This window comes from Rhipicephalus sanguineus, chromosome 1 (assembly GCF_013339695.2).
Source record: "Rhipicephalus sanguineus isolate Rsan-2018 chromosome 1, BIME_Rsan_1.4, whole genome shotgun sequence".
NCBI lineage: Eukaryota > Metazoa > Arthropoda > Arachnida > Ixodida > Ixodidae > Rhipicephalus > Rhipicephalus sanguineus.
In genome coordinates, this window is record NC_051176.1 from 45,567,502 (window position 1) to 45,582,915 (window position 15,414).

Here is a 15,414-nt window from a genome sequence, read left to right on the forward strand (position 1 = left end):
AAAAATCTCGTTCAAATACTGCTGAATTATTATCATTGCCATCACTTCACTGCCGACGAAATCGTTCTGATCTCTTGTTTCTTTACAAGCTAGTCCACGGTATCATATCCTGCCCTGTACTTCTCAATTGTGTTAATTTTCGAATTCCGCGTAAGTTAACCAGAGAGAACAGACCGTTTCATGTACCCGCCTGCTTCTTCCAACACTCTACCGTTCACAGAATACAAAGTCTCTATAATGTTAATTTTCTTGATCTTGACATTTTTCATAGTCCACAATCATTGTTTTTATCCGAGCTTTGTACTGTTTTGACATAGTATGGCACAATGTACAAAGTCTTCCCTTCTCCGTCTTTCCGCATAGTTGTATATATGCAATCTAATTTTTCATTCCCCTTCAACATTTCTCGTGTTGTCTTATTTTACTCCTCCCCTTTTGTGTTCATTTCTCTTTGTCTACGTGTATTTGCTCTTTTTATTTCTGAAGACTGTCTGTATTGTATAGTTTATTTTTATTGTTTTTTTTGCGTGCGCCTGCACAAAGACCTTACGGTTGTTCCTGGGCACGTTAAATAAATGATTGATTGATTGATTGATTGATTGATTATTATTAATATTATTATTGTTATTATTATTAATATTATTATTATTATTATGGCCGCTCAACTGTCACTAATCTTGCCAGTTTCATGATGCAAGTCTCCACGCCTATTTCGCAGAGAGGACAGGTTGACGCTATTTACTGTGACCTTAGCAAAGCTTTTGATGTTGTCAGCCATTCGCTGCTTGTGGATAAACTTGCACACTTTGATGTTGATTCTTCAATTGTGAATCTCCTCCATAGCTATCTTCTTGATAGATTATGTTACGTTGCCGTTAATGGCCAAACGTCCTCTTTGTATAAAGCTACTAGTGGGGTTCCTCAAGGGTCGATACTGGGCCCACTCCTCTTTTTAATTTATGTTAATGATGTTTCTTCTGCCATTCGGAATTCTTCTTTCCTTTTGTATGCCGATGACATAAAGATATTTAAGGAAATTCATTCAGTTATCGATTGTCGCTTGCTGCAATCTGATTTGTGTTCTTTTTCTGAATGGTGCAGGAGAAATAACCTCTCCTTAAATATTTCGAAAACCAAGGTAATGAGTTTCACTCGAAAAACATCTAGTGTGCCATTTTTATATTCTGTCAATTCTGTGTCGTTGTGTAAGGTATGTGAGATCAATGATCTAGGTGTTCTTTTTGATAGCACCTTACACTTTTCTGCTCACGCTAAGCGTGTTGCTTTGCGGGGTCTTCGCACCCTAGGCTGTGTTTGCAGAATGTCTAGAGAATTCCATTCTCCTGTGCCCTTCCGAAAATTGTACACCGCGCTATGTCTTCCTCAACTAGAGTATGCATCTGTGATCTGGAATGGCATTCCTAATTCCAGCAGCAATGCCATTGAGCGAGTCCAGAAAAAATTCCTAAGCATTTACAACCATCGTTTCGCTAGAAATGACTCTGGATCTCGTTCTAACGCTGCTGGATTATTATCATTGCCATCACTTTGCTGCCGACGAAATCGCGCTGACCTGTTATTTCTTTACAAGCTTGTGCATGGTATCATATCCTGCTCTGTACTGCTCAACTGTCTTGATTTCCGAATTCCACGTAAGATGACCAGAGAGAATAGACCTTTTCATGTAACCGCCTGCCTCTGTGAACATTCGACCATTCGCAGGATACAACGTCTTTACAATGCTTACTTTTTGGAGCTAGATGTTTTTCACAGCTCCCAGTCGTTGTTCTGCTCCGAGATTTGCACTGTACTTACATAGCCTCGTACACTGTCGACGTTTTTTTTTTCTGCGCATAGCTGTATATGTGCAATTTTATAACGTTTTTTTATCCCTGATATTTTATTATGAATGTTGGCCTTTGTTTGTTTGTTTTTTTTTTTGTTTTTCGTGCGCCAGTACAAAGACCTTATGGTTGTTCCTGGGCACGTTAAATAAACGTTTGATTGATTATTATTATTATTATTATTATTATTAATATTAATATTATTATTATTATTATTATTATTATTATTATTATTATTATTATTATTATTATTATTATTATTATTATTATTATTATTATTATTATTGCCAATCTAGCGAAGAGAGAAGTCTCCGTTCGGTGTCGTCGTCAGTGCAACAGCATGGACGGACACAAATGGAAAACGCACATTCGAGTATTTAACTGCTGTCGCAGTGAAGACGTGTATGATGAACAACGCCTGGAGTCTGTTTGACGTGGGCAGTGTGGTATTCCGCTCATTTTGACGGCGCCGTATAATATCAGGATTACGCGACGTGGTAGTGAAAGCTAAGTGCACTGGCTCCTATGAAAGCAAGCATGTCATGTGCTCTCTTGATTCCGTTGCGGTTCTGGTTTATATGATTGTACCTCTGTCAAGTGCTGCATAAGAGAGACAGATCGATGACCGAACTCTTCAATCAGGTTGGTGAGAAAAGACGGCTGATCTGGGAGCTTTACTGGCTGGTCACTATGTGACCGACGACAATGGCCGCAAGTACTCATTGTTCTATGGTGATGCGCTGTAGAGTCCAATTATCAAAGTGGTTTATTCAAAGCTCTAACGCTACATGACTGGGTGACGCCATATATGCGTCGTGCCGCGATGGTAGTCGAGCGTTTAATGCCCCCGGGTAGATCACGCGCATCATGGATACTTGAAGCCCCTGCCACCTGAGACCGTAGCGTCACTTTCTCCACATGCAATCCGTCGCAGAGGAACCGCAGGGCATCTTCGACGCCGTCCGCGGTTTCTGTCGAGCATCAGAGATGGCGCCTGTCAGCACGCTGAAGATCTGTGATGACTCCCGACACTACACTCTTAAGCCGTGTAGTTCGAGGAACGCTTGTGCTTATACTACTTGACGGGTAGTACGATCTATATTGGTATTAAGCACAAACGCAGATGAGGGACAAAGGATGCAAAGACGCAGCGCTTCAAATAGTTATCAACGTATACCTCTCGAGCAGTGTGCTCTTCCGCTTAGTATCATCATCAATAATTTGTTCGAACTAGCCCAAATTACAAGTATCTCGATTAGCATAACAAAAAACACGTGAAGTTTACGTTGGCACACTGTCGTCAGCTTTCACCAAATGTGATCCTATGTAGAAAAGAACATACGCATTGATTTCTTTCGACCATTCAAACAGGAAAGCTGATTATTCTTTAGGGTGGAAAAAATTCAATAGGATTACAACTCTGGTTACGTGCTATTGTCGTTCTTATACTAAGTCTTTTCCCGGTGGGTAATATTGTCTCAATCCTTGATATTTTTGTTGTTTCCCTCAAATTAATTATTGTTGTTACAGTTATCGTTCAAGCTACACGAAATATGATCGTGTGGATCCTCGGACAGAACGCATAAACATCAATTTCAAACCATTAATCGGCAAACCACCTATACCATATTACACAAGGTTCAGCTAAAAAGTTCACGAACGGTTTTGAAAGGGGGTTGTGAAGCATTTTGAACAATCATATTACTAGTGAGCAAACGGAAAGAGTTTATGAAAGTAGCGCGGCAAAGCATACAGGGGAATCGCTCAGCTGGTGCGAAAATATCGATTTAACAACTCCCTACTTTCGAGTGTTCTGATAACTAAAATTTCGAGCAAATAGAGATAACAGACAAACTTACCAGTCAGATAGATGGGAGAACACAGTATTTCCGATCATAATTCCGGCCATGTAAATGCTCTGAGAGGCTGCCCTCAGCCAGATACGGTCGCACACCAAATCAAACTGTTTGCGAAAAAAAAAAGAAACGCAGAAAAATCTGTATCAGCTTGTCTTTACCAAGTGTATCGTCAGAAGAAACCATACTACAGGATTTTTTGTTTCTTGCAAGAGTGTGCCGTTTAAGGCGCGATGTCCGAAACATACAGGATAATTTTGGGGACTTGCAGAAAATGTTATAAAAGCACGCGAAATATCGCAAAGAGTAAGTTGGACAAGTGATCCTATGTTTTTTTTTTGTTTGTTTTGGGGGTAGAGAGTGTCGTTTTTTACAAAAATACAAAAAATAAAAGAAGTTGCGTACAAAAAATGCACGAAATGTGGAAAAGAGTTCATGTGTCAAAATATTACAATCATAGCTCCTTATCTTCTGACTTCCAATGCACATGTTGAATTCTCGTAGGTACGCACGCGTACATATGAGCCACTATGAAGGCGCGCTAAGGCTGTAGCTGTAAGCAAATTCTCAGACATCACCAAATGTGCTATGGATTGTACAGCGATAGATTGCAATGCACTATCGTTGAGTTAAGTCTCAGGAGGTCACTGTATACACCAGGCTAATGAATATGTTGCAATAGTCACAACTACCGCATCATATGCGTATGCTTCCGTATTCTGTTGCCTCCTGACATTTTTTTTTTTTTTGCTGTTAGAACCGAATATTTTGCTTGCGTCAAGCTCTGGTTACATCAATGCCAAAGATTACAAATCCTGTGTGCTGCGCTCGCTTTTAGTGTGGGCGCATTGATTCACTCCGATGAAGGTAGGCCCATGTGATGAAACTTGTGTCTCGCACGTATGTCATCCTGGTTTTCAACTGAATTTTCCTCCACCAGATAGATCGATTGATGTTCATCCTTGCTGTCTATATATATATAGTTGGAGGAGTGGTTGCCTTTGGTTGCCGTATAAGTATGAGAGGTGGCACCTCAAGAAAGCTTCACTTATTACGTCGACGTAATAAATGAAGGTTTCTTTGAAGTGCCACCTACCATGCTTAATATATATACATATACATATATATTGTTACGAGTCAGGAGGCGTTTATTGAGAACGCTCAGCGGCAGAGCACTGGATGGGGTGAGGCTACGGAAGCAGCAACAAAGTCCTCGTCGTCGTCTTCTCCTACCACTCCTCTTTCTCGCACCAGAGGCGCCGTTACACTTCTCCTCGCGCAGACGAAGCCCGCCGGGCGAGTCAGGTGTCCTCTCGTTGTGTACATGGCTTTAGCCGGGCGACGTGCGTAACTTGAGTTCTTGGAGAACGTCGGCCGCTGGGTGTGAGGCGCGCTATCGTATAGTTTACCTCACTCAAGTGGTCGATGATGACAAACGGGCCAGCATAGTGCGCCAAGAACTTGGTGCATAGACCGCGCTTCCGTACTGGTGTCCACAACCACACAAAATCGCCAGGGACATAGCTCACAGGGAGGTGCTTACTGTCGTATCTGGCCTTTGACGTGGTCTGGGAAGCTAGCGTGCGGAGTCGCGCTAGTCGACGAGCTTCCTCAGCACGACAGAGAGTCTCAGCTACTGATAGGTTATCAGCGGTGGTCAAAGGAAGGATAGTGTCCAAAGTATAACGAGGTGGGCGCGCGTATAGAAGGAAGAATGGGCTATAGCATGTCGTTTCGTGTCTTGCTGTGTTGAACGCGTATGTTATAAACGGCAAAATCTCGTCCCAGTTCTTATGATTGGATGCCACGTACATTGAAATCATGTTCGTAAGGGTCCGGTTTGCACGCTCGGTAAGTCCGTTTGTTTGAGGATGGTAGGGTGTTGAATGTCGAAAAGTAGAAGCACACAAGCGTAGCAATTCCTTGACAACATCTGCAGTGAACTGGCGTCCACGGTCGCTGCTTATCACTCGGGGCGGTCCGTGCCGGAGAATGACGGAATGTAACAAGAATAAAGAGACGGCAGCAGCAGTCGCAGAGGGGATGGCGGCCGTGTCGCAGTACCGAGTGAGGTAATCGATGCACACGACTATCCAGCGGTTACCGGTGGAGGATCGTGGGAAAGGACCTAGAAGATCAATTCCCACTTGCTCAAAAGGCGAGCACGCAGGCGGCACAGCCTGGAGTTGACCGGCGGGAGCTTTCGTGGGACCTTGTGACGCTGACACCTCGTGCAGCTGGCGACATACTGCTCGGTAGACTGACGCATTCGCGGCCAATAAAAACGCTCTTTAGCTCTATACAGAGTCCGCGCCGATCCCAAGTGGCCGGAAGTGGGGTCATTATGCATGGCGCGTAATATAGAAGAACGGAGGCTTTCCGGTACCACTAACAGCAGTAAATGCCCAGTTGCAGAGTAATTCTTCTTATATAGCATTCCATTGCGAACACAGAACTGACGCGCTATCTGAGAATCTTGAGCGGCAGAAAAGTATGGCTGCAACTTTGGGTCCTTCAGCTGTTCAGCCTTGAACACGTCCACGTCGGGAAAAGCAGGTTCAAGGGAAGAGAGGTAACGATCGAAGTTTTCTGCCTCGCAGTCTGTGGATTTTAGAGGTAGTCTTGAAAGGCAGTCAGCATCGGCATGGCGCCGGCCGGTCTTGTAAGATACAGTGAAGTCGTACTCTTGCAATCTGAGGGCCCAGCGCGCAAGTCGGCCAGATGGATCACGTAGGCTCACAAGCCAGCAGAGGGAGTGGTGGTCTGTGAGGATCGTGAAATGCCGTCCGTACAAGTATGACCGAAATCTTTGAACTGCGAAGATTACGGCAAGGCATTCCTGTTCGGTCACAGTATAGTTCCGCTCCGGCTTGCTCAGCGAGCGGCTGGCATAAGCGATGACATGTTCTTTATCCTCAATGCGTTGAACGAGTACGGCACCGACGCCCACACCACTAGCGTCTGTGTGAACTTCCGTTGGGGCGGAGGGGTCAAAGTGCCGTAGAATCGGTTGTGACGTCAAGAGATGCTTCAGCTGTCGAAAAGAGGCGTCACATTCATCTGTCCAATGGAACGGTGCATCCCTTCGCAGGAGGCATGTCAGCGGATGAGCAACGTCAGCAAACCGATTAATAAAACGACGAAAGTATGAGCATAGTCCTAGGAAACTACGCAGCTCCTTCACAGACCGTGGTGGCTGGAATTCTTTGACGGCCTTAGTCTTCTGCGGGTGAGGTTGGATACCATCTTTATCTACAAGGTGCCCTAAAACGAGTGCTTGCCGCTCACCAAAATGGCACTTCTTTGAATTGAGAACAAGCCCAGCGTTCTTAATACAAGCCAGCACAACATCGAGACGCTGTTTGTGTTCGCTAAACGTTCGCCCAAAAATCACAGCGTCGTCGAGGTAGCACATACAAATCTCCCATTTGAGGCTACGCAGGATGGTATCAATAAACCGCTCGAAGGTTGCGGGGGCGTTACACTCATTTGTTTTCCAGCTCAATAAAAGATCTATATAATGATATATTAGATATGTTATTTCCAGTAATAATTGTATTGCTCCCTATATGTTGGATTGCCTGGAGATGAGGTGCTTGTGCGTGCGAAGAAAATGCCTGTTTCGCTAATATCGAAGACATTTTCCTACAAAATGCATACAGAAAGACTGACTGTAAAAGCCTGGTTAAGCATAAAGGCATCTTTGTATCTTCAATTATTTGTCGCCTCTGTGAAGTTTCCGAAACTATAGAACATGGTTTCATCAGCTGTAAGGACACCATCCTCTTTTGGGACGTTCTATTAAAAGCTTTTAAAAAACAACTTGATTTAAATTCTTATAGCATACGTTATCTTATGCCACTCAAAAGCAATTCTATACCTGTTGACAGGCTCTCATTAAGTGTGTATGCACAGTCTATGAAAACGTCGAATGTTAGACAGGCATGCAGAACCAATGGTATCATCGCGGACACACTTCATACAAATTACTCTAAGCTAAAAGACTTTTATGAACAATTAGTTTCAGCTGGATTGGTATCCACTGTTGATGAAGTGCACTGCTCTAATACCTTTTTAGAACACGGTGTCATTTAAAAATTATTTCTGTGTAACGGTCATTCTGGGCTTATAGAGGTGGCTTTGAACGTTTTGTACGCTATGCGTATACATTTAGCGCATTTGTAATAAACACCGTGTAAGAAAATAAAAGTGCCGTCAATAAAGAAAAAAAAAGTGCCTGAATAGCCGAATGGTTAGGGCACTCGCCTTCGGATCGAGGGTGCGCGGGTTCGAATCCCTCCTCGTGAAGAATTTTTTTTTGGCAAGAATTTTTTCTCTTTCTTTATATCCTTCTTTCTTTTTTTCTTCTTTCTTTCTTTCTTTCTTTCTTTCTTTCTCTCTCTCTGTACTCGTTCTCTCACTCATCAGGGTTATTACAGGCATGCCGTAGCAGTGAGTAGTGGGATTTGCCCAAATCCTGTAGCACATACCCGTTCATGATGATGATAGTTTTGCGGCAGAGTCGACACTTTACGGCCAGCCTAAGCAGCTTCACTTAAAAAAAAAAACACCCTGTAAATATGGGTCATTCCACATCAAGTGTTACAGGTTGTTTTTCGAGCACCTCCAGTCTCACTGAAAAAAAATGTTATTTACATGTGGACAGCAATCAATCAATAATAAAAGTTTGTTGCTCGGCTAGTTGGTTCATAACACAGAGTTTTATACAATAACCCAGAGAGGAAATGGTCGCTGCGATCGTGTAGCCACCATGGGAAGGATAGAAAGTACAGGCTTCGAAATGGATAGCGTTAGCTAGCGAACAGTCTACGGATCATTTTCTAGAGTTTTAGTTTCGTTCTTTGCGCAGAGTGGGTACGGGGGGTGCGTTGAAAAGCACTCAAGCAGCGCCGTTGTTGTTCAAAGAGGCTGAAGACCGCTAGATCTCTTGCTTTTCTGCGACGTTGCAGATTTACAGGCGGTATTTTACAGTTTTACCAACGCGTCATGCACTCACCGCTGCGCATGATGTAGCGCCCCACGCCAGTGCAGGAATTTGCATAGAGTTCACGTTTTTTGATAAGCGCTACTTGTCAAAACTCTTTCATATTGACTACAAAAAGACGGCGAAGCTAAGTAGACGCACCGTCACGCTCCTCTGACTTGACTTCACAACAAAACGAGAGATCTGCATTAGGGGCAGTCCACTTGGACAGACGCACCGGGCATCGCAGCAGACGATACGTTAAGTGTTTCTCACTCAATACAGTACTGTTATTTCCATTAAGACAATGTGTACTTTAGAGGGACAAACAAGAGTGTTTCTTTTAAGTGTTGTAAAAATAATTCGTTATATCGTGATGCCAGATCTGGAACATAATTGAAGAGCAATGTGGTGGTTGAATTTCCAGGTTTCACTTCCATCTTCCGGTCAGGCAAACGTTTTGCAATAAGTTTTACGTACAAAAGAATGAAGCAAGTTTTAAATGGAAACAACTTTATATCACTTTGCTTTGCACTTGGCAAACAAGCGTTGCGAGTCTCAAGAACAAAAGCCATCCGAAGCGGATCCGAAGCCTGTACTTGCCATCATTCCCATGGTGGCTCAAGTGTAGCTGAAGGAGCCCGCATGGACACTAGCGCCAGATTCCCCTCTAGGTATTATACTAAGGAACTCTATGGTTCATGATAATAAATACGGGACAGAATTCTGGGAAAAAGTGGGATTGCGCTTGCACAAAGGTCACGGACGCTCATCACATTAGAAAGAAAAAGATCAATTGTATCAGTGACACGTCCGTTCTGCTGCGCAGCAAACAGAGACAGTTCTCAGAAAGATGGTTATGACTTCATTGATTGGTCTTGATCTTCCGATCTTGATGAAGGTTGTGTGACTCTGGCGTGTAGTGTGCCTGCGCGTGCTAACACTGCTGTGTATATATGTCGGGAAACTTTTCTGGATAAAGCTTAGTTGCGAGTAGCTCTTTTCCTGTGCTTCTGAGTTCTTTCCTAGTCCTCCATTGAATTCGCGCTATCCATTATTTGAGAGCAATTATGGAGGCGTCATGTTGAAGTTGCGTGCTGCAATTAATATAAGTCAAACAGCTGTCTATCGCAGATTTCAGTAATCTGGCTTCATGAATCGCCACGTTGGCGCACCAGTGCCACTAAAACGATGGAACACGGCATCGGGTCTCCGATCTCCCCGAGAAATCAGAAGGCTGCACGGAAGCAACCTGGTGCCCGCGTTGTCGTCTTTTTTTTTTTTTTGGTGATCCAAGATACCAGAAATATGATCAAGCTGATGGTCCGCCGGACACGTCTGGCACGTCCTCTATGGCTTCTGAAAAATCCGGTACTTGAATGTACGCAATATATATTACCTCATGTGCATTGCATTGTTCTATATTAGTTAAAAATATTTTTGCGGGCAGTGCGATGTGTTCCGGTGATCTGATGAAAACAGATACCATAGATATACCTGCGTCAGAGCCCCGCGATCAACGTCATTCAGTTCTCTCACTCTCGATGTACCGGCGTTTCTCGTAGACACTTTTGTGGCATGAATTCGGTACATGAGAGCAGTGCGGTAATTGAACACCTGAAAATAAAGCATATCATGTGTGATGAATATCATGAAAATAATATCATGTGTGGTGAATAGGTGGTACTGTGGCATTTCTAGGTGCGACCTCCAGGATGGCTAGGTGACAGAAAGCAGCTTCGCCATCCAGTATTACCGACAAGCGCCACTCATTAAAACAAAAACGTCCCGAGGAATATGCGGCCTTGAAGTTATGAAACAAAAAAGGCGTCGAACAGGAGGGAAATCTTGCCAACAAGGTCACTTGTCTTCTTCAGGCTATCCGCCGTCTTTCCATACACCATGTTTATGCACGCATTGCTCACTGTCCAACGGACAAAAAGTGAGGAAGAAGAGAAACGCAGTTGCTGCCCTAACGATGGGACATTCACTTCTCGAAACGTTGGCTCGAGTCACATGCCCCGTTCTACGGCAAACGTTGGTGTCTCTCACGGGAAAGCCATGGAATCACCTTGAACATGCATACCAAGGGTATCTGTTTTCGTCAGCTCACCGGAACACATCGCACTGTCCACAAAGATATTTTTTTAACTAATATAGAACAATGGAATGCATACACAGTTCTAATTATTGCGCAAATTCAAGTGCCTGATTTCCGAGAAGCCATTGACGAGGTGCCAGACGTGTCCTCCGGACAATCGGCTCGACCCGTTTTCTGTTATCTTGGATCACAAAGAACAAGGCGATAACGCCGAATCCAGATTGGTTCTATGCATCCTTCTGATTTCTCGGGCATATCGGTGACCCGATACCGTGTTCCATCGTTTTAGTGGTATTGGTGCGCCAACGTTTCGTTTCATGAAGCGAGATTACTGAAATGTGTGGCGGCCAGCTCTTTGAGTCAGAGTCAGAGACATTGCAGGCAAAAGAGAGATCGTCATAAGAAAAAGAACGGCAGAAAGCAGCAAAAGAGGAAACAAAAGCCAAGATTAGAGATGATGAAATAATAAAGGTAATTCAAAACTTCTAAACAGTTTTCAGGTGATTACATGCTGAAAGATAGTACAAAAATAAACGACGAAAAAGAAAAGAAAAAGAAGTGACATGTCATTTCAGCAATGTAAGATGATGCGATGATTCGTCAACAGTAGTTTGTGAGTAGGCATGAAAGGGACCGGAAGTAGAAGAAGTATCCGTATTCGTAATATGGAAAGGCTTGCATTAATTGCAGTACGCAACCTTGGGCGACGGCGAAAGGGCACACGCTCCAATCCGGTGCCGACGCGTTGTGCATTGAGAGCGAAACAAAAAGTGGCTTCGCACGGCCATGTGGTTTTGTTTTTATTTTTTTATTAAATTTATATATGGGGAGGTTGGGGCCAATTCGTTGCGCCCACTGCTCCTATTGTCTTGCACAATAGTTGTCGTCGCAAAGTAGAAAACTAACAAAGGCTTCTTGTGTTCAAAAGTGCTTTTCTCGCTTAAAACAAAACTTGGCCTTTTGCAACTTTTGGTATAAATTATTAACGATGTGTACAACAAATTTTTTTTATGGGCCATGGCCATATTTTTACTTGGACCGCTACATTGCGAAAATTATGTCGTAATTTGGGTCAAGTTGCAGTTCTTTCAAATTTTGTTGTAATGTAGTCACGAGCTTCAGCTTTATTTGCTCAAGCAGCATCTTTTCCGTGGTTACACGTGCCTGCAATGTCGATATTGTGATTATAGCTCTCACGAAAAGAACATCATTTTTTTCCTAAAATTCCTAAAATTGCTGCTTTTTGCAATATTTTCTCACGCTGAAAAAATATACAAATTAAATAAAAAGATGAACACGCTATCGTAATCATGAAAGGTCAGTGACTTCAAAATAAGAAAAAAAATCATGCGCTAATAATAGCGCAAGATAATAATTTTGTATCAATTAATTTGCATGACACACTTTCACTTCCGTGCGTAAAGTCCAAAGCGCCCTGACGGCCCCCGAAAATTTTTCACCGAAGAAAGACGCGTCAGTAATTGCTTCCACATGCAGGTGTAACAACGTGATTTTTTTCAGCGAGACGGGAGATGGTCGAGAAACAACCTGGGTGTTTATTTTTTTTTTTTATCCAGGGTGTTTTTTTTTTTTTTAACATTACATGTTGCTTATAAAAATGCTATGAGAGTGAGGCCGCTGTCGTCTTGGCACATAAACTTTACGCCGAGGCGGAAAAACTTTGTTGCACCTAAAGTTATATCCAAATCAGTAATTAACAGAAACTCGTTAGTTATCTTTTTAATTAATAAATTGAGGGCCGTTGTTTATATGGAACAGTTTCAGGACGTGATAATTTATGGCATGCCCATTTTTTAAAAATTGTGAAAAACGCAGGTAACTCGAAATGAAAATCATCGAAATTGAAGGCCCCGCTCAAGGCGATTCCGAAACTGAGCGCACCGCGCGCGCAGGAAGTACGACAGCTTTTACGCCACAGCGGAAGCTCATGCGACGAACTTTGCAAAAACGCGCATCGCAGCAGAATCTGGTCAGGAACAACGGCACGTTGTCCCAAATACCCAAATGCACCGCTTATTCTTTGTGTTTGGTGTGCAGTGCTTATCCGTTTCTTTTGAGCTGTACCCAATAAAAGATCATGGTACATTAGACTGGTTGTTTTCAAGCGCTCCAGAGCGCACTCGCGACGCGCGTCACGTTCGGCTGGTCGAAGTCGAGCGCTCTGAATACGTTCGGCTGGTTCTTTCAGAGCACCACGCTCCATCTCAGAGCGCTCTCAGGCGCTCTCTCTTTGAAGTCGGAGTGCGACCGAGATCTGGCACAGCTCCGGTCACGTGAGTTTGACGATTTCCGTCAGTGCGTCATCCGCTGCGGAGTTTGTAGCAGAAGTTCCGTGCGAGCGCCTTCGTGTTCTGCAGTACGCTGCTTCGCAACCTCAAGGACGCACGCTACACGAAGCATGCCGAAGAAACGGTACAAGAAGGCTTTAGCCATGCCATCGGTGCTGCTTTCTGTCATGGAAGCCGAAGACGACGGGAGCAGCAGCAGCGGCTCCGACGACATCCGTAGCGCTTGCGAAGACAAGTTTGATGAACTGTCCGGACCCCCAAAAAGGATACCCACGGTCATGAATTATGTTGGAAGCGCAGTCCGGACATATGCTGAGAAGAAGGTAAGCAATGAACTGAAATAAATACTACAAAATAGACTACAAAAAAAAACAAAAACAAAAGTACAATACTTTGTTTTTTTTATTATCAGTACGTTAGCAGTTTCGCAAGGTTTTAACGTCTTGAATTACGTACTTCCGCTTTCGGTTTCTGGTTGCACCAGCGAGACGCTGTACGTTCGGCTCGGAAAAGATTTCTCCGTTTCCGATCTCGAGCTTCCCAGGTGTCGTAGCAATCTGAGTCAGAACGTGGCGGCGCCCAGTGGAATGTACCATCAGTTTCCACCTTTTCTTTCACCGCACAGCCTAAAACTCGGCGGCAGAGATTGCGGCGCTACTTCTCGCCGACAAGCGAACGTGCTCTTTGCATTTCTTCAACGGATAAGCACTACATACCAAACGCTAAGAATAAGCGGTCCAATTGGCTATTTGAGACGCCTTGCCGTTTTTCCCGAGCAGATTCTGCTGCGACGTGTCTTTTTTTGAAATTTCGTCACATGAGCTTCCGGTGTGACGTAACAGAGCTGCCCTACTTCCTGCGCGCCCGGTGCGCTCAGTTTCGGTATCGCCTAGATCGGGGCGTTCAATTTCGATGATTTTCATCTCAAATTACGTGGATTTTCTTTTATTATTGAAAAAGTGATCGTGCCATGAATTGTCACTTCCCACAAGTCTTCTATAAAACAACGGCGCTCAAGTTGATAATTAAAAAACTTAGTTGACGAGTTTTTGTTAATTACTCACCCGAATGTAACTTTAGCTGCAGCAAAGTTTTTCCGCCTCGTCGTAGACTTCATTTGCGAAGACGACGGGGGCCTGAGTGCCATAGCATTTTTATGAAAATACTGTACTGTCTAAAAAATTTCCTACAGGGTGTTTCAAGAAATGAGTCCGAAAATCTCAAAAATCAGGAAAATGTGATATTTGCTCGCTGCGTTAAGAATTGCTTTTTCTGTAGCGGCAAGCATCTTCAGATCATTAAAGACATCATTTGGGACAGTAACTAAGGAAGTTAAAATTAATTAACTTTTTAATTAGTCGAGTTAGACGGTTATGTCAAATGGGAGAAATGCGAAGAACCCATCGCAGCTTAAAGATATCGAAAAAGCGGCCTCTAGTAAGTATTGCGGCGTAATGGAATTCAGCCGAATTTAACGACGAAACCGAAACACCGATGAGCGCAAGAAGCAGGCGATCAGAATGACGGCACTATTCAAGACAATGATTACAGAGGTGTAGTTCTTCCGCGTTCGTTAACGTATGTGCGCCATGCCTGCTATAATTGCAAGCGCAGCCCACACACCCACGCAACGAATTCGGTTGATGGTTGATATAATGGCGATCACTCATTCTAGACGTCTCTGAAGAATGTGGCACTTGCGCTCTTTCACGTTTCGGTTTGCTTTCGCCACTCAATTTGGTTGAATTTCAATACTTCGCAATTATTACAAGACGCCATTTTTAGGGGCGAAGCTCCTTATAGCATCACCTGGTCGGTCGTCGCTCCATGCGGCGTGTCCCCGCCGTCGCGTTTCCCGTATCATTCAATAGATGGCGCTGTCCTATAGAGATGCATGCAAACTGCAGTTGGGTGACTATATACTAGATGGCGCTGTCCCATAGAGATCTGTGCAATATGTGTGCAAAAAAAAAGAAAAAAAAAGAAAGAAAAAGCAGCGGCACCCTGCACGCTACATGGCGTGCAGTAATCAAAGCGGGGTATCGCTTTGATTACTGCTGGGCGAAACCACTGAACATTTCACGGTGTAACCATGATTGCTTCAGGAGCTTCGGCCAAGCTCTTCATCATTCACCCGTGGATATGCTGTAATTTTTTTCGAAATATCAAAGCTTCAATGGGTTCTGAGCATCAAGGACTTCAATTTTCCTATTTGACAAAACCATCTAACTCCGCAAATAAAAAGTTAATTAATTGAACTTTCTTAATCCACGCACACTGACCACCAAGAGCAGCCGCAATCTCCTGGCTTTCCGCAAAA

The 15,414-nt window shown here is 43.7% G+C and overlaps 1 protein-coding gene across 2 annotated transcripts in view; it reads right to left on the minus strand.

The window, feature by feature from the left end:
• The window catches only part of LOC119390852 (organic cation transporter protein), a 104,184-nt gene that overhangs the window by 57,816 nt on the left and 30,954 nt on the right, over positions 1–15,414 (minus strand). For both annotated transcript variants that reach the window (XM_037658572.2, XM_037658567.2), the window contains exon 4: positions 3,704–3,807. In XM_037658572.2, the coding sequence (XP_037514500.1) occupies positions 3,704–3,807 (104 nt within the window). The remainder of the gene's footprint in view (positions 1–3,703; positions 3,808–15,414) is intronic.